A 20,027-nucleotide genomic window follows, 5' to 3' on the forward strand; every position below is an offset into this window, starting at 1 on the left:
AATGAAGGGGAATTGAAGGTGCATGATGGATGCCTCCCTCGTAGCATTTAAACCTCTTCCACTGATTAAAAATTCCTAGTTCCTCTTCAGTGGATTGTTCGGAGTTTTTGAGCAGCCTCTGCCCTGATTAAAACAAATTAGCATCAAAGATCCCCTGTTGAATGAGAAATCATTAATTGAGAAACATGCAATGCTCCTTAATTACCTTTAGAACAGCGAGAGAACAAACAGTCTGCGGGTCCAGAGGGGCCGCCTGCCCTGCACCGCGGACTCGGTTCACAGAGTTGCTGGGATAAAACTCAGCCTATGAGCACTACTGGGGACCATCAGGGCATGCTTCAGTAAACACTGGAGATTGTTTATCCAAGGGAAGCGTCTTCCTAGTAACAGCTAGCAGACAGAGAGGAGAATGTTTGCTTTCTTACTTGGGTGGAGGCTTTTAGAAGTGTTTTACGAATGTCCTTATCGATGGGGAAATCACAAACCTGCTGTTTCAGACACAAATGCCAGTTCTCTGTGTAAAATACTTCATTTGTGGAACTCCCAGTGATTCCAGGCTTCAGCACAGGTGAGAAACTTCATTCTTAATTGTACAGAAAGTGCTTAATTTCAAACAATCCAGCTTCAGATGGAAATGGTTTTTGTTGTTGTTGTTTTTATATTTTTGATAGGGTCTCACTCTGCAGATTCTTTTAGTTTTATCTATCTGTCTGTCTATCATCTATCTATCTATCTATCTATCTATCTATCTATCTATCTATCATCTATCTATCATCTATCTATCTATCTATCTATCTATCTATCTATCTATCTATCTATCTATCTATCTATCATCAACAGGGTCTCACTAAGTAACCCAGTTTAACCAGAAACTCCCTATGTAGCCCAGGCTGGCCTAGAACTTGTGCTGATCCTAAGATTTCCAAGTGAGGGGGTTATAAGCGCCCACCAGATAGAAATGTAGACTGTGATAGGGCATCTTGGGTACTCAGTCCGTCATATACAACACAGTCCTCACAGCAGGTCAGTGAGGCAGAAGGCAGCCCACCTCTCCCGAGCCTCAGCAGCTAGAACACACTGAATACTGACCGCCATGGGGCCATCGCGGGAAACCCCTGTTAAAATGTAGTGACTGTGTGTAGAGTTAGCCAATGCTGCAGGTCCCAAAGGCCCTGTAAACACATTGTGCACTGCTCCTGGGAGGAAGAAGCCGCACAGTGGTGAGGTTGGGAGAATGATAAAGGACCTGTAGCTGGCTGTGCAGTATGTGGACTACTTTAGCTCAAACAACGCACAAAATATCAAATGAAGCTAGCGTCCCGATCTATACTAATGTGATTAAGGCCAACATGAAGTTTTCATTTAATTTCAGTGGAAGCAAGGAGTGTGTTTTATCAGTTGAATTAAACTTTATATCAATAGACGGCACATTTCAAACTTTTCAGACATTATTAATCACTACTCTCCATCACAACGCTGAGCTTGGCGTCGCTGCAAGCTTTCTGAATAGTCTCTTAGAGTCTATATCAGAACGATTTTCAAGATTCCATCAAGAATAATTTGCAACAGAAGGAAATGTTACTGTGAATTGTATGAACACTATACTGGGGCTATAATCATGGCTGCAACGTTTTGCACCACTAGAAAAAAGGTTTTTCCTTCCAAGTGGTTCCAATGAAGGCATAATATTAGCTCTAGGTATCCTTCAGGATAAATAACCCTTGATTCACAAGCTAAAGCCAAAGTGATTCTTATCCAAGAGCCATTAATGCTGACACATAACCATACTCTGGACATTGCTTAGAAAAGGGAAGTCAAACTGTCAAAGTCGGTCATCTGTCTAAAAGCACAGAGCAGAGAGCCTTGCACGTCATGGACAGACTCCTGTGGTCTCGTCCTGTACGAGCCTCAGTGCCATTAGTCCTACAGGCTGCTCCTTTGCCAGCTCAGGCGACAGTCGCTCTTTTCTCGTGCATGGGAAGGTCAAGTTGGAGCTGTATTTGAGAAATCAGCAAGGAGTGGGCCCTGGAGTTTCAGAGATCCCTCTTCCACATAGGCCATCTGCAAGTGGATGTTGGGGTGGGGGGGTTCTGCTCTCTTCCAGCTAGAGCGCTTCAACTGAGTCTGCAGTTCTGACTCTGGGATCTTGACAAGCCACGCATTCTGTTTGCCATTTTCTATTTGCGTTGCGAAGTAATTCATTTCAGGTTGAAATCCAATTGTTTTAAGCAGAGCTAGTGTTTTTTATTGGTGTCCTTCCAGCCGGCCTTCTCTCTTAAGTACCATCGTATTTCAAGCAAGCCAGCATCCTCAGGAGAGAACAAAGCTGCTCATGCCCACTTTGTGCTATTTATGTGTTCTCAGAGCATTGATAGTGGTGCCAGCAGGGCCGCTCTGCAGCTGGAGAAGAGGACGAAGTAGGTTGCCTAGTGGACGAAGGGCCGCCAGACCTGTGTTGATGGGAAACACAAGTCAATGGTTCTTAGTGTCTGCTACAAAACTGCCACTTACAGCAAAGGAAGGAGGTGTTTACTTGTAAACTATGTAATAGACATTTCAAGATCCTGAAAGGCACAGGTCTGAATCACCAGGAATGCACTCCAATGGTTTCAACTGCAGGTAATTATTTGGGAGCTTTGGCGTCTCTTTGAACTTCAGTGTTACCCCCTTCCACACACATACAATGTTAAAAGGAAACATATCAGTGCTTACAACCGGCTGAGTTTAATTTTGGACTCTTCCATTGTAACAGAAGATGAGTAATGATAGTCTCCTCTGATGTCATCAATGACAGTAACATGAAGTCACAGAGTCAGGTGAAGTAGGTCAGCATATTTTCTTTATTTTATAATTGGTGTATATTTACTGAAAGGACATTTTCATCCAAACCATATTCCCCAACATGTCCTCATGTTGCCCTCTTAGGTAAGCACTTTTGGGGGTGGCCATGTCAGTTGACTTCAGGGTGTCAGCCCACTAGGAGAATTTTCTGATGGGTAAATCTTGGATAGTCAAGGCCCCCAGACCACAGACACCAGAATGTGTTTTGCTTCTGCTGTGCCTTTACATGTTTGCTGCTGCTCTCTTTCTCTGGTATGTGGCATGCTGTGTCACAGTGGGTGTGGCGAGATCCCCACCGCCTGTAATGTAGTGTGTTTATCTCATGGAGACTCCCCGTTCTCCTGGGCATTTTCGCTTGTGGATTATTATAAAGATGATTTCTTCCTAAGCTGTACTATCTGATTGATAATAAGGTGTTTTCATGACTAAAAATAAAACAAGGCAGTGCCACACAGCTGGAACACATGAGTTTCTATTGAGGAGTCGTATAGACTCTCGTTTAGGGTAATGATTAAGAAAAACAATCGAGTCCCAGTAGCCCAGCTAGTTTAAATTCTTTTAATCTTAATGTTGGGAGATGCGTTCACAGGTTTCAGAGTGAATCCTAGCAGAAACAAAGCTTTGAAAATAACTTAAAGTTAGACTAAGATTTGTCAAATAGCTTTGTGGTAAAACCCCAAGATGATAATCTAAAGTTTTAGAAAAGCACATTGTTGAGTGAGGAACTCGCTAAAGTCAGGGAACAAGGACAAAGCAGCCCCGTTATCGTTAGCTGATACGCCTTTCCTGCTAGGACTGGCTGATGGCCAAAGGTGATGATCAGTCCCTCACACCCATTTCTGCCCTCAATCTCCTGATACAAGAAACTATTGATGCCCTAAAGATTTAAAGTAGAGCTGACTGATTTTTATATATAAAAGTTTAGATTTGTGATTCATTTAAAATTTCTTATAAGATTATCTTTCAGGATAAGTAATAAAATGATTGGTCCTTCCTTTGTAACAGCCAAATGCAGCCTACAGTAACAGAATCCCTTGTTTGCATACTCTGTTAATCTATAACACGTTGCTCGAGTATGAATGTGTGTGGGTTCCTGGGTTAGTTTATTTTTCACCTGTACTATGTAAAATGTTTAATCATGTAAGGAATATGGAAAACATGCTGTATTTTTTACTTGTATTAATTGTAATCATTGATTTTAGAAACAGAATGTAAGGACATTGTAATTTCTATAATGCCTGAAAGATTTTCTTGGAGTATATAAGCTGTAGAGAAAAAATAAAGAGGGAAAGAATGAGAGAATAAGAATGAATAAAGATAGAATTAGAAGGAAAATATCAAGAATAAAGATAGAAGGAAAACATCAGGAATGAGAGAAGGGCTGGGCGGTGGTGGCACATGCCTTCAATCCCAGCACTCGGGAGGCAGAGGCTGGTGGATCTCTGTGAGTTCGAGGCCAGTCTGGTCTGTAGAGTGAGTTCTGTCCAGGACAGGCTCCACAGTGCCTGTCTTGAAAAACAAAACAAAAAAGAATGGGAGAAGGAAACCACCAGGAAAATAAAGAACAGAGAATAAAGAATAAGCAAGGAAATCACCAAGAGCTTGTGAGTGTCTTTTTCCCTTTACCCCCTCAGATAATAAGTCTTGGTACCCTGACTCCATGGATTCCCTTTGAGCCCTGTGCTGCTGGAGGATGGCCCCGAGGCAGTGATCCGCTTTTATTACAGTTCTTTTAGAAAGAGTTTCAACAACTAACCTAAGGCATTAAAAAATGGGGGATTTGATTGCGTCCAAATTATTAGGTAATTTAACATGTCACCAGAAAGTGCCTGACCTAAGATGCCTTTGGGTGCTGGCGACTACAGAAAGCCAGGATATCAATTGTCACAAGAATCAATTTTCACTAATATTATTTTGGGTTTCCTAGGGCAGGTTCCCAGCCACGTCAGAGCAGCCTGTGCTTAAACAATTGTCTCACCTGAGCAAAAACTCTTCTACCAAAAGCAGTGTGGTCAGACCCAATGGTGAGCAGAGTATACTCAGAACTGAGCATATGAATGGGGAGAATTATGTCCCTCTTCAATGAGAGAAGATGTAAACTCGGGAAATCAGGAGGTGACAATGAAGAAGGGGCAGAGAACTTAGTATGTAGACAAGTATTTAAAATGATACCATAGCTTCATGTTTAGAAAACAAAGCAGTCAAGGGTGTATATTCAAAAGGCCGTGGCTGGGGCTGAAGAGAGCTTGGGTTCACAGGAGCTACTCACAGACCTTGGTAGATCTCCTTACAATCACCTCTGAGCCGAACAAATCCTCATGCCGCGCCACCATAAACCCAGTTAAAAAGCCTGAGTGAGCAGGCCTGGGCATGGGGTGGGGGAGGTGATAATACAGGTGGAGGGAGTGGAAAGGCACAGGTGAGGCAGAGTGAGTGGGGGTGGGGCCCCAAGAGAAGGTGCTTCCTGTTGACCAGGCTGCTTTTCACCTGGGCCTCTCCCAAAAGGCCAGTTAGGCTAGACACATTTCTTTGGACTAGGCAGTCATTGTGGTCTCTCGAGACACCGCCTCTGGGCTGATCTTTGGAAAACATGATAGACATTAACCTTGCGGGGAGGGAAGAGGAAGCAGTATTCTGTCCCATGAGCAGAGGCAGAGGCAAGCTCCCAGAGATTGGTCAGGATCTTGGCTGAAGAGGGTACTTCTCAGGTGTTTGATCTTTGCGTGTTTGTACACCGCGTGTTTGCATTCATGCACACACGTGTCTGTCTGTGCAGGTGCCTGTGCATATTCATGTGTATGCAGGTACAGGCATTTTCCCCATCCAAAACTCTCTTCTTTTTGAGACAGATTCACTCATTAGTAGCAATTAAACTAGACTGACTGGTTGTAGTGATGTTTTGTTTGTGTTTTAACAAATAAAGTTTGCCTGAAGATCAGAGTGCAGAGCTAAGCCACTAGAGGCCAAGGAGTGGCGGCACACACCTAAAATCCCAGGACTAGGGAGGCGGAGACAGGAGTAACATGGCTGGGTGGAGAGAGGAATATAAAATGGGAGGAGACAGGAGCTCAAACGCAGTCTGAGGTTTGGTGGAGACAGTTGCAGTCTGAGGATCATCCCTGTAGTCAGAGAAGGAGTCTGAGGAGACAGTCTGAGGACAGGATCGCCCCTTCGGTCCCAGCATTAGTAGAGACAAAAAGGTCTCTCTAGTGGCTGGCTGCTCTGCTTCCCTCATCTCTCAGGCAACTTTATTTGTTAAAACACAATCAAAGTATCACTACAACCGGTCAGCACAATGCAAACCCCCTAGGGATCTGCCTATTTCTTAGACCCAGCTACTAGGGTTATAAGTTTGTGTCCCTTGCCCAAGTTTGTGCACATGAATCTAGGTGCCCAGAGGTAAAAAGAGGGCATTGGAACCCCCGAAGCTGGAGTTACAGGCATCTGTGAACTGCCCGATGCATGCTGGGAACTAAACACAGTTCTGCAAATTCAGTATGCACTCCTAAGCCAATTGAGCCGTCTCGCTTGTCCCGACAGCCAACTTCCTACGTGGCATTGGGGTTTGAGCTCGGGTCATTGGGCTCGCATGGCAAGTACTTTATTAACTGAGCCTTATCTTCAGCCCCGTGGGTATCCAATCCCTCCGTGCAGTTAGAGGGAAGTGGGGCTTCTGGCAGAGACAGGGCTTCAAAGTTTGCTAGAGCCTGTGTGGGCTTAGCTGAGCCTATTCCAGGTGCTGAGGGGACAGGGGACAAGGGAGGAGGGAGGTGGAAGGAAGAAGGTCCCAGTTCGAATTCACCCTTGGCAACTTAGTGATCCCAGGAGAGCTGGGGTCACAGCTCAGTGGGAAAACACTTGCCTTGGCATGAGCAAAGCCCCAGTCCTGGGAAATGCTGACACAAAACACATGCAAGGGCTCAGACCCTCACTAAGGGCTGGCACCCTGCTGCTCCGTCTCCTACAGTCCAACCTTCCCCTTCCTTTCTAAGAGCAAGCCAGCTCAGCACAGGATTCTGAGAGCTGAGGAGGAAAGGTCAGTGAGAATATGCAGAGGGAAGGAGGGGATGATGCCTTCTGAATGGGAAGGTCACCACACAAACTTCGTGACCACCTTCCACGGGGACGGCTTTCCCAGAATCTGAGGAGCGAGTGCTCTTCCCCGGATGGTCTCGGAAAGGTCAACGTGACAAAAATAATAACAGCCACCACAGTAGCAGATGAGCAAAGTGGTCATGACCTGGAATCTCAACACACGGGGCAGGAGAATTACAGGCTTGAAGCTAGCCTGTGTATATAGCAAGAATCTTGAAAAACAAACAAAAAATTCCCACCCTCCCACACATAAAACCCTCTATTTGGTGATGGGGTGTGGAGAAACCAATGCTTTTATTTTAACAAAGTCCCAATTAGTAGCAGATGGTATTCTAAAACACAGACTTCTAAAAACAGATTTAAGTTTTTACACAGTCAGTGTAACACAGGCTTGCACACCTGCATGCAGACAGACATGTAGTTACCATCATAATTCTTAATTTAAGAAATTGGGTAAAACTAAGATGTGAACTGTGTACTGCTGGAAACCACTCCTGAGCATTCAGTGGCCTGAATTCCTTGGGAAATTATGCAAAGCATTAGGCATTGGAGGGATGGATTACTTAAAAGGACCTCCTGGAACTGCAGAGGCGGGCAGCTCAGGCCCAGGGCAATGTGTCCGCCCATCCGTCGTCGTCCTTGAGTCTGAGGATGGGAATCTGCCCTAGCGTGAGATTCTATGATCAGTTAAGCCCTGAGCTCACTCTTGGGAACCAGCAAGTGGGTTTTGTAAGAAAAAGTAGAGCCGGGCAGACTCTGGAATGTTCTCAATTTCGGAAGAATTTAAAACACAAAACTTGCTTTGGTAGTTCTATGAATACCGAGAAAACAACAACAAAAATACCCAAACCAAACCAACAACCCTCAGATGACATAGGGACATTGGTCCCTCCTCGCCTTGGTGGGCGAGCATGGCACGGAGGCTCTGCTTAGACATCAGGTTTGTCTGGAAAAGCGCTCCACTGTGGCACAGCTTTAGAGTCAGAGTTCTGCCACATGCAGGCAGGCTTAGAATCTCCCGATTCCAGAGGCACACCATGTGTTTCTGAACAAACATACTTGACTTGAAAGATGCATAAAGATTAACAGACGAATCCACAAAGATGCCAAGTGTTCCTAAAGAGCTGGCCTGGCGGCTCCATGCTTAGGACAGCTCTGCTGTCTCTGGGCTCACAGGGGCTTCTGTTCACCTCCGGGAATGTCAACAGCGCTTCCCCATTTTTTTGTTCCGTTTTCTCGAGACAGGGTTTCTCTGTAGCTTTGGTTCCTGTCCCAGGACTACCTCTTGTAGACCAGGCTGGCCTCAAACTCGCAGAGATCCGCCTGCCTCTGCCTCCCGAGTGCTGGGATTAAAGGCGTGCGCCACCACCACCAGGCTAACAGCGCTCCCTTTATAGGTGGAAGGGCTCAGCCTTCAAAAGCTGCCTCAGCCCCACACAGCTCATGGCAGATGCTCTCTAAATGATCCCATGGCAGGGTAACGGCCACCACACAGGCACTTCTGTCTCAGGAACACCCAAAGAAAATGTGATGTCAGGAAGTATAGCAAGAATTGATTGGATAGATGTCCTAATTAATGTTTTCCTATCGAATAGAATGGGATAGGGTTTGGAGATGATGGGTCAGTGGGTCAAGTGTTTGCCCTGCAACCTTGAGCACCTGTGTTCAATCCTCCAGAGCCCACAGTCCACTGGGGAGACAGGTAAGAGGATCCTTGGGGCTCACTGGCCTGCCAGTCTAGAAAAATCAGCAACCTCCAGGCTCAGTTTCTGAGCTAACCAACCTCAGCTCAAAAATCAAATTGGATCACTCAAGTAAGGTGATAAAATGAAGAATGACTGAGGAAGATCCCTGCCGTACACACACACACACACACTCATGCATACACACTCACACACACACATTTACACACACACACACACACACACACACACACACACACACCACAGTACAGATCACAGAGCTTTTCCCTCCTTCAAAGCAATTACGAGAATCTTAACTCTCTTTAAAATTTACCAAACCAACTCATCGACACACGCATACTGTTCTGACCAGGATTTTTCTAGAGTTGCCCAAATAGTGTTCCCAAGTTCAATTTATAAACTCCATTCAAGTGTACTGAAAACACTCACACTTAGCAGAGACAGCCCTTACCTGATGAGCGTTCCTCAAGCCACTCTAGGCTGAGGTGCTGAGAGTCGTCTGGACTCCCGACTTCTCAGACAGAATCTGTATGAACTGAAGCATTCGCATGCAAAGCATTCCGGAGGTGTGGTGGGGCGAGCAGACCACAGAGAACAGTGATGCCTTTGGTTCACTTCACCGCGGGTGAAGAATTTTATTTCCAGCCAAAAGGTTTATATGCTGAGGATACATTGCATAATTGGTCACAGAGTTAACGGTAGGGTGTGACATTGCATTAAATTCCCTAAGTCTCTAAAATTAAAATTTGCAAGTTTTAAGAACCATGTGGGGTTGGCGGTGGATGAGGCTGGACAGCTCCTCCACACTGGTGCTGACCGCTGGAAGCTGCGAGGGGTGCGCAGGTCTGGTGTGCTTCACTTTCCCTGTCCCGGCTTTCTCTAGTAACAGCTGCTGCGGATTAAATAAAATGAGCAACTGCTTCATTTCCAAATGACTAGATCTTTGTAATGACCCAGCTTGGCCAATTTATTATTTCATGGGAAAAAATGAACATGTAAAGTGTCCAACAGAAGTTGATAAAATTACTTGATTGCTTTTAGGAGACATTTACAAATTCAGCTCAACTGGTTTTCTGAGAGAAAATGCTCTGGGAAGTACCAATGACCAACCTCCCTCTCCCACCCAAACCCCACAGGCTGTAGAGAAAATTGCTAAAACTATTCTACAAATTCATCTGATTTGGGGTGCATGGAAAATAGAGTAAAATTATCATGCCAACGTAAAGAATATATTCTATATTTTATAGGCTAGTTATCAAAATAAGACGCCCATGGTTAGATGCCACCTAACTATGTTTTATAAGATGCAGCTACATATTCTGTGGTCATTTCTGTTACATATTACACTTGATCCTCATCAAATTAAGCTATGTATACATGGAATTTGAAATAAATATTTGATATTGCAATAGGGTCATATTCTGCTACTGTACAACCATGGCATGCAAGTAACTAGGCATTAATTGTAAAGTTTCATCGCCTTCCAATATTCCAAAGAACATGAAAAGTATCTACAGTACTTAATGTGGATAGACGCAATGACTCCCATGTTTAACAAAAGTACAGCGTGTGCAACAGCTTTGGGATCTTGTTCTCATCTCTCCTGTGGTCACCCTGAAGTCAACCACGACCACTCCAGACTGAACATCAGTGAACTACAGTCCATATAAGCACACAAATGACAGTTCCAGGCAAGAGCTGGCCTTTGTGTTCTTCTTTATATTGTTACTCGGGGCTTTGTGTCATTATAGACGTTTTGGACATGGCCAGCAATGAATTTGTTTCTGTACTGTGGACACCTCACAGCACGGTGTGACTGTACCGGGGATGGGGAACTTGCTGATGCTCGCCAGACAGACTCTGGTCTGCTTGCATTCTACAGGAAGGAGTTGGTAGCAGGGAACACGGAAGGGGTCACCTTTGAGGTCCATTTTGTAATACTTGTAAAAGGTAAATAATATCTAGCGAGTAGAAGGCTGGGAGAAAGCAACACATTCTAGTGACGACTCCGAGGAACACGCTGGCCTGGCACCGCGCCATGATGCCCAGGCAACCGAAGCATCACCACTGGGACCAGAATCTCCGCTACCCAATGGTTGTTTTGGCTGTTGAACTGGAGGCTCTTTGTGGAAGGAAGGGGCACTGATTGCCAGTCTTCTCCATGCTCTGTCCCCCACACTTGAAATTCTAACACACTTCCTGTGACACACGCATGCAGACCAACTCTCTGGTCCGACTGCTGCAGTCTCAAGTTGACTCTGGACACTACATGGTCATGTGGAGAATTTAAACACATGACCTACAGCTTATTAAATAAAAGCCTTGCTTTCATATTCATGAGAGACAACAGCAATTTCAGCTGCCATGATCTGTTCCTTTCCTACTCATATGCAAATTACCTACGTTTGCTAATGAGGCAAAAACTGTACATTTCTTACCATTCAAGCATTATAAAATGTCTTTCTTTAAAGTCTTGGGATATAAACAGTTGGTTTATATGAATAACATATTTCCATCTGCATTAAGAAACAATATACATCTCTTTCCATAGTAAGTTATGTTAGCTCTAAGCCTACAAGAGCCATAAAAACTGACTATCACTTGTGACCATCAATACTGCTACTTTTAAAAAACTCACTGGCATTCTTTGGCCACTTGGGACATTGCCCACTTAGAGGGAACTGTACGTGGGCCCTGGATCATAGGACATTAACCTCTGTAAAACCCAAGGCCACAGAACAGCTCTAACGGAAGCCATTTGTGAAGTAAACCAGCACACAGCACAGAAGGAGTCTCCAATCAGACACAAGTTCCTTGCCGTGTGGAGAGGTGTTTCCGGTTGCGGACTCCAGAGGTCTTGTCTTTATTATCAGAAGGCTTCTGCTGTGAGATGTCTATCAGGGCACTGGCGATAGCAAGGCCTGGAAAGGAAGGAGAAAGGCACTTAGACATTCACACAGATATCTGGTGTAACTGGAGGGCTCTTGTCCTGTCTGGTCCTGCAGCCACTTTAAAAAAAAATCACCAGAGGCTTAGTATTATTTACATATGGTTTAGCTTATTATTAACTAGCTTTTACAACTTAGATTAACCCATTTTTATTAGTTTATATTTTATCGTGAGGCTCGTGGCTTGTTAACTCACGTAGCTTCTCCGGCAGCTGCTGGTGTCTCCCTGACTCTGTCTTCTTTTTTCCTGTATCTGATTGGATTTCCCACCTAGCTATATTCCACCCTGCCATAGGCCAAAACAACTTCTTTATTAACAAATGGTAATGAGGCATATTCACAGCATACAGAAAGACATCTCACATCAGTCTGGAATGGACAGGGTGACTTTGGATCATGTTAACACACTCAGCCATAAAGTCCTCAGGCGCTTCCTGATTATCTAGCGTTGAACAACACACACAAGAAGAACAAGAAGCTAACTGACAATATTGGGAAACCAAGTCAGAGCTTGAGGGAACACTGCAGTCAGCCGTGGATAAACTGCTCACCTCGCCTCCGGGTTTGAACAGTTTGTTCTGGATGGACTGGGAATCTCCAAGCTTAGTATTTGGTTTTTGCTTCTATAAACAAACTCATTAGATGCGTCTTTTAAAGGAAGTTTGGAGCACTGTTAAGTTTCTGGAAAAGCTGAACACTGGCACAAGATTATCACTTGAGGTTGGTGGCTTCCATTAGCAGGTCCATGGCTTTCCACGTATCACGTATGTGTATCATGGAGCTGCCACATTGCTGCACAGATGGTTTGGTTGCCCTGAAAATTCCCTATGCAACACTGATTTATCCTTATCCCTGTCTAGGAAGCATGACTATTTTTCTTCTATAGAGTCCTAGAATTCTTGAATAAAACAAAAAATCGCCTAAAATTCCCATCCTTTACTTTAGGGCCAGAATGCGTGGCCTCGCTTCAGACTTGACTGAAGGGCCCTGAGGTCTTGGTGCGTTGACTTTGAAGTGAGCTGACCCTGTCCTTCATCCTCACAGGCGCCTTCAACGCTGCTTCTCAAAGAAGATCTTTATTTTGGGTTTTATTCCACATGAGATGTTATTGAATCATGCCATTCTCATGGGTCAGTTTAGTCTACATAAGCTTCAAGTATGATTTTGCAAGAACAGAACTCAGCTTTCTAAACAGAAAGAAATGACAAGAAAGGATCATGGGATCAAGGAAGACCTGTGGAAGAAAGGTCACCTGACCTTAGAAGGGGAGGCCACTGGGTTCCCTCAAAATGGATTTTGGTAATCTTCTACCCACCTGAGTGAAGCTGAGCTGGGGAGGAAGCTTAAGTCCCCACTTAAGACGGTGAACAGTGGAGAGAGGTGAGCAGGCTTTCCTGCGCAGGGAGGCAGGGTGGAAGGAGGGAGGAGGTGAGCTCACGACTAGACAGGATCTGCTTGGAAGGGAAACACACTCATGGACATCTGGAGGCGGTAGGCGATGGTGGAGGAGCAACCATGGCCAGACAGAGAAGGAATTCCAGTCACAACCACAAACATTTACGCTTCAGGGGCAAAGTCCCCTTCAGAATGCTAATATCACCCTGAAATTTTTTAGCGATACTACGGGCTCGAACTTGAAGAAAGCTTGTTCTTGCTCTTTGACAAGCACATATGACCTCCTGGGGTGTCATAGATTGTGTTGTAGGGTTTACTCATGATAAATAGTTTATTTCTTTACTTCATGAATGTGGAAGACTTTAATTAAAAAAAAAATCACAGCCTTGGTTATGCTAAAGTTCAGTGGAACAGATCTCAAATTTCCTTGGGCTTCCTGGCACACTTCTGTGATAATTTACAACTTCCCGCTAGTTTGCCCCTGGCACCGACTTACCCAGAGACAGGCAGATGCAGGAAGCGATATGCAACTCCTTTACTGTGGGCAGCGATGACTAACACTGATTTTGATGATTACTACGCCAGCACTCTTAAAAATACTTTTTCATTTCCATGTAGCTCCAACTGTCATTCCTCTCACAGTGGGCCTTATCCCAGGAGTGAAGTAAAAAGCTTCAGATGCCAAAACGGGACATTCTCTGTTAATTCCCCATTGTCATGGTGTCTTTGTATCTGCGAGTATATGACGTCCAAAACCCAATTTAAGTACCGTCTCTCACAATACTCTCAGTTTACCCCAGGATTCTGAAGCTTGGGAATACATAGAACTGAAAATTCGCAAACCTTACTTTAGTTAATATGATAAGACAGAAAATCAGGCTTACTTTTAACATGGCAGCTTTTTGTGCTTTCCTATGCAAATGAACAATTAAGTCCATTTAGACTCTTATGAATAGCACAAAGCATGCTGGGAACCTTGAAATCCTCTTGGTAGTGGTATTGAGTGCTGTCCACCCTGTAGAGTTCTAGAGGACATCCGGGGCACCTTTACCTTGTGCGTAGGTTAAATGACATTTCATTCAGGGTTAAGTTTGACCCCCTTAGGGAATCTCACGGTTTGTGACCCTTCGGGAGTTCATAATTATGAGATTGTGAACAGCACAAAGGACATAGTTATTTGTGCTTGTGCACCTTGAATGTCAAATGTAAGGACTTTATTTCTGACTTTGCATTTCTCCTGTTTGATAGAGGGTAAAGTTTATAATCACCAGGTGAACCCAGAAGTTGCCAAGTCTTCATCCAATGGCCTTCAAAGGGGAGGAGCTGAAACAGGCCAGGTCTTACTGCAGGGCAGGGACACAGGATGTGGAGAGGCCTAATCCCTAGCTTTAGGTGGGGCATTCTTTGTTCTTCTGCCTTCTGCTTTCATTAAATGACAAAAAGAAGTCAACTTAGTAGCTTTCAAAGGAGGAATGCTATCTTCCTCCACCCCCTAACAAGCTCCTTGTGAGGGACAGACTGGACCTGTGGATCTATAGACCCTAAAGAAGCTCAGGCTGTCACCAGCTGCCTGTTCAGAACACCAGCCTCTGAGCAGCAAGAAGCAGCCAAGGACGCCAGTGAACAACAAGCTGCAGGAACGCAGACAGCTCTCCAAGTTCAGGAATGACCATCTTTCCAAATAGTTAGGGCTTACTGAATAACCAGGCAGCCCCCTTAAGCCACGTCTTCAGTTCCAGTGTAGGACGACCGGAAAAAGGAAATGTTCACCCTAACCAAGTGTGCAGGACACCACCTCTACTTAGCTGATGGGCAGCTCCTGTAACCCAGCACTCCCCAATCTAGACATAACAGCATTCCTCCAGTCCTCCAAAAGCTCGCCCACTCCCACTCCAAGGCCTGAAGGCAAGCCTCCTGCTGAGGGATGGTGGCTAAGTCCCTCCCAACAGCAAGCTCTTGAGATGCACAGCTTTCACCAGTTTTCATTTCCACACTGGCAATGAGCAAGTTACAGAGATGAGTAACCTCAGTTCTTTCCCGCATTTTAAAAGAGGCACACAGCAACAAAGCGATGGGTTCTGAGAGGGGCCCTGCTGCGCCCGCTGTCTCCCTGCTAGGGGTTTCCTGGGCTGACCCTCTGCCATGTGTCATGGGAAGGAGCACACCATGCTACTCTGCGCAGTGGTGCGTGCTGATTCCCACTCGGGTTCTGTTAAAATCAGTCACTCCAGAGGATCATTTTTCAAAACATCACACCAATCATCTGATGAAATCCACTTATTGTGTTCTCTAGGCCTCCGATACTTCCTTGTTATCAGGGCAATACAATTAACTGTGGGAACAATTCATTATCTTAGACTGGCGATCTAAAGGAATTTCATTTACCATGTCACGGAGGCGTCGGCACTGTGGGCTAGTAGAATGTACATTAATATACACCCATAGGTTCAATAAAAAATGCTAGGGTTCAAATATTTACTGTAAGCCTTAGCTCTTTGTACTTTTAATTCGTAAACACCAGGCACTGTGACACATTGTTTAAATTCCAAGTCTAAACCATGTAAGTAAGAAAGCCCACCCCCTGTTTCCCCGTCTCCCATGACTCCCCGGCATTTCCAACGTGCTGCCCTGGGTCACCCAGGTGGGGACAAGATCAAGGAAGTGGATGCTTTCATCAGAATTTCCCTTGGCAAATGGGCTTGGTTCGGCACACATGGTCCCGGGAGCCAACAGTCACCATGCCATTTTCTGAGTGGGGAAAACGACGACCAAGATTAGACTGGGCAGTAACCTCAAGTCCGTTTGCTTCCTGACTTGTCTGTGAGCACGTGCAGATCTGTCTGGAACAGAAAGGAACATAAGTAGCTGATCATCTAACAGCTAACGGGCAAATGCATCTTCTTCAAACATTAGAGGCACATCAGGAGTTTCCTTATTGCTTGTGAAACCATGGTTTCCCCCATGGAAACGGAGTGGTAGCAACAGACTCTGGCAGCCAGAATGTCATCATAAAAGCAGTGACGTGTGCTTCTTTACAATCATGCAGGAACAATTAATAAGTCCAGTCATCAAATGACCCTGCTTTGGGAAGAGCGTCCCGGCGTCATGCCCAGACGTGGCGCTTACGATTTCCAGTTGAATAGAAACTTTGAAAAAGTCATTCATTTTGAAACGCTTTCCTCCCAAGTCTGTGTAAAAGCAAGCACCACTATATATTTTAATTTTCCAGGAAAACAGCTTCATTAGGCGTGAAAGGTTAATTGCAGGTTTAAGTGGAGTTCAGAGAAGGGTGCGGGGTCTGCGGCGGATTGCACAGCCTGCTTCGGGAAGACAGAACGAGCGCTATAAAGCCTGTGCCCCGCGTGTGCCCCGCTGAAATGCTTTACTACCTCATTTACTATCTGTCTTCTTTTACTGCCTGTATTTGTAGTTCTTCTAAACCTTTAATGGCTACAGTTTTATTTCACTGTAATCAGATTTAAATGGAAATACCATGCTGGGCTGTTTAAATGTTTTCCTTCTGATTCTATATAGCTACCCACTTGTGAGCAGAGCCTCCGTAATCCGTCACATGATTAAGAAAGTGACTTTGGGAAACTTTGCTATCACACAGCCTCCGCTGCACGTTCGGCACGGCCCCACTTGCCAACATTCAGCCGTGGCAGGATGCATAATTAGAAAATACGCATTTCCATTTTAATTCATCTGTTGGAAGGCTAGCGCAAGTGAAGTCATTATTAGGCAAAACTCCAAAGGTTACATTGTTGAATAAAAATTGAAAGACTTCAAGTGTTCCAGACGCTGGGATGACAAATGGATCAGTAAGTAATGCTTGTCTGAGCGTTTAGAGGAATGTTTCCCCTCACCTGCTGAAAACCACTGGCCGCCACAGATGCCAGTGTTTAAATACAGGTGATCTTTGTATTTTGTTTATAAAATGTTATTTGGCCTTTAACACATGGTAATATTGTGTAATTTCATTTAAAGGCACAGTGTTTGAATTATAGAAAATGTAACCCTATTAATTCCATGAGACCCGATGCAGCATTCTATAACTCTGTTGAGCATGTCCTTGGCTTTGTATGATATCATCCATCCTTGCCTGGAATGTGCTGTCTCAAGTCATTGAAGTGAATTCCCATGATGCTTAGGAAGCGGGGCTTCCTCCATTTCTCACCAGTTCTAATTTTAATTACACTGTAGGAAATTTTATTTGGTTCTTTTACATAATTTTTATTTTTAGAGTCATGACATGTAAAAAACCCAGCCTTTACCACACCAGCTTTTTGGGCTTGGAAATAAATCAGCTGAGACTTCCCTCTTCCTAAGCCAACTGAAGCAACGGTTCTGTAGAGCGCTCTCGGGGTGGAGGGTGGAAGACTGTGGGTTTGAGGAACAGTCGAGTCTACATAAGATTCTGTGTCAAAACAAACAAGACCAAGACCCCAAACAAAATAAAAGTTTGAATATAGAATAATCCCTCATTTTAAGACCAGTAATCCTTAATTTCAAAGTGTTTATCACAAGTTGAGAAACTGAAAAATGGCGATGTTGTGACAATGCCATATTGGATTTGTCTTTGTGTAGAGACATTGTATTTTAGTGTTTCTTAACTAAATAAAATTATGTATGCGGGAATGTTATGTAAGCTGTAAGGCACTATCCAGATTTCATCAGTAAACCATAAATGCCTCAAAAACTCCCAACCCCTACACATGAAGAGGTTATCTGAAGAGCAAATCACTTCATCGGGTGGGATTCCTCGAATGTCTGCTATCCGCAGGAACTGCCACTCTCGACCCTAAGTGACAGGTGTCAGAGACCTGGCCATTTGAGCACTGATCATCAAGAGCATGAAGTCTTTTGACCAATGGTGAAGAGTGTATACAGAGGACTGTTCCGAGTGCCTACCATCCAAGAGTGCAAAACTGTTGTTATCTGAATTAATGCCTCTCTGAGGACTAGCTTTTGTGGAACCAGAAGAGTCAAGCAAGCTTTCAAAAGACGAAGCAACCAAAAGTCCTACACAGCTAGGATGCTTGTGAATACAACAGTGACCAACATGGCATGGTCACCCTAAGAGTGCAGTAGTGGCAAGAATCTTGGCAGTAACCAACAGATTTCTAACCGAACTCAAGACCTGCTCAGCAAGATAGAACGTGCCCAGCACTGGAAACCCAGCCAGCTATCCGGGCTAGTGAAGTCATGGACCTTGGTGGAGAGCCTACAACCACCTCTCTACCAACCCAGCATAATATCTAAGTACATTCTGAGTATTTGTCCTCATCCCCACAGATAAAGGTAGTCCTCACCCCTCATCAAGGAAACTCCTTTTTGCCACAGACAGAGACCATTATAGAAAACCACATCCAATCAAAATGCAAAGTTGTGGAGCCCAGTCCAACGGATATATCTACAAAACACTTCAGCAGCCACGACAGGGAACATTTTGGAAGAGGAGCAGTGGAAAGGTTATAACGGCCCGAGAATCAGGTCTCCTGGTAACGTCAGAAGCTACACCAACATGACTTACCCAAACAGTCTTACCAACACGACTGCCTAAAAGCGAGCTGAATGTGACAAGAGAGGATAAGTCCAAGTGGATGAGGGAAAGACCATGAGGCTTCAACCCCACACAAAGAACTGCAGGCAACTAAGGAACGCTGACGGGGAGAAACCGTCTCCCTAGAGAAGGGCACAGTTGGTTTCCAATACCAAATAACCAACACTGAAAAACATACGTACAAGTGACACTATACAGACTGGACAGGTTTTACACACACACACACCTGCGCATGTGCGTGCAACAATTAAAAGAGGACATGAATAATTTGAAAGGGAGCAAGGAAAGGTATATAGGGGTTGGAGAGAGGCAATGTATGGAGAAATGATAAAATTATATTAACTCAAAATAAAAGAAGTATCAGTCATCACCATCATCACCATCACCACCACCACCACACCATCATCACCACCATCACCATCATCACTACCACCACCATCATCACCACCACCACCACCATCACCATCATCACCATTATCATCACCACCATCATCACCATCATCATCACCACCATCATCACCACCATCACCACCACCATCATCACCATTACCACCATCACCACCACCACCATCACCATTATCACCATCACCATCATCACCACCATCACCATTACCATCATCATCACCATCACCGTCACCATCATCATCATCATCGCCGTCACCATCAACATCACCATCATTGTCACCATCACCCTCACTTTCACATGCAAAGTGTCAAGGCAATTGGAAGGACAGAGAAAACAGTGGGAACTGTATAACTATGATGCTGTCCTGTGGCTGCATTCATTCATTCATTCATTCATTCACAAATTCATTTATTCAAAACCAAGTGTGATTCTGAGTTGGAATGCCAGATAAAGGGAATGACGCACAGAAAGACAGACTGGAAGACTCGCAGACAGCACTTACGGGGAGAGCATGGGCTGTTGATGCTGTGCACAGTTCTCAGGGTGAATTCTCCTGATGCTGGGGAGAGGTCAGCGAGAGGCTTGTGAGGACATGCGTGACTCGTGTGTGCGTGACTCGTGTGTGCTGCTGATGCTTTAGGGAACATGAAAGTAGGCGAATTCACTGATAACGGTGCACCAGCCAGCATCCCACAGAGGGAGCATTGTTTGCATTAATGTTGCTTGAGTTATTTCAGATCCGACTAACGATTAACTTGCGACTTCTCAGTTAGAACATGCCTTTTCATTCACCCTCTAGGCTGCTCCTCAAGACCATTCTGTTGAAGTGGGTCAGGGAGCTATTTTTACCCTGGCTTCACAGATGGCCAAAATGAGGCAGAGTTTGTAAATGACTAGTTAGTTCACACAGCTGGTGGGGTGCAGGGACCTGAACTCCCCGCCCTGGATCATGGGACCCCAGCTCTGTTCACTTTACAGGAGAAGAGAGGAATCTGGGGCTTGAATACAGACATCCACGGCAGGATTTTGAGACAAAAGAAAAAGCAAAACACACTGTTAGCGAGGGGAAATCAGTA

At 44.8% G+C, this 20,027-nt stretch overlaps 1 protein-coding gene across 3 annotated transcripts in view; it reads right to left on the bottom strand.

Annotated features, from left to right (window-relative positions):
- Positions 1 to 9,265: 9,265 nt before the first annotated feature.
- Positions 9,266 to 20,027, bottom strand: part of Atrnl1 (attractin like 1) — a 548,573-nt gene continuing 537,811 nt past the window's right edge. For all 3 annotated transcript variants that reach the window (XM_057777516.1, XM_057777515.1, XM_057777517.1), the window contains one exon: positions 9,266 to 11,560. In XM_057777516.1, coding sequence (XP_057633499.1) covers positions 11,439 to 11,560 — 122 coding nt within the window. In that variant the 3' untranslated portion in view covers positions 9,266 to 11,438. The remainder of the gene's footprint in view (positions 11,561 to 20,027) is intronic.

This window comes from Chionomys nivalis, chromosome 8 (genome assembly GCF_950005125.1).
Source record: "Chionomys nivalis chromosome 8, mChiNiv1.1, whole genome shotgun sequence".
Classification (NCBI taxonomy): domain Eukaryota; kingdom Metazoa; phylum Chordata; class Mammalia; order Rodentia; family Cricetidae; genus Chionomys; species Chionomys nivalis.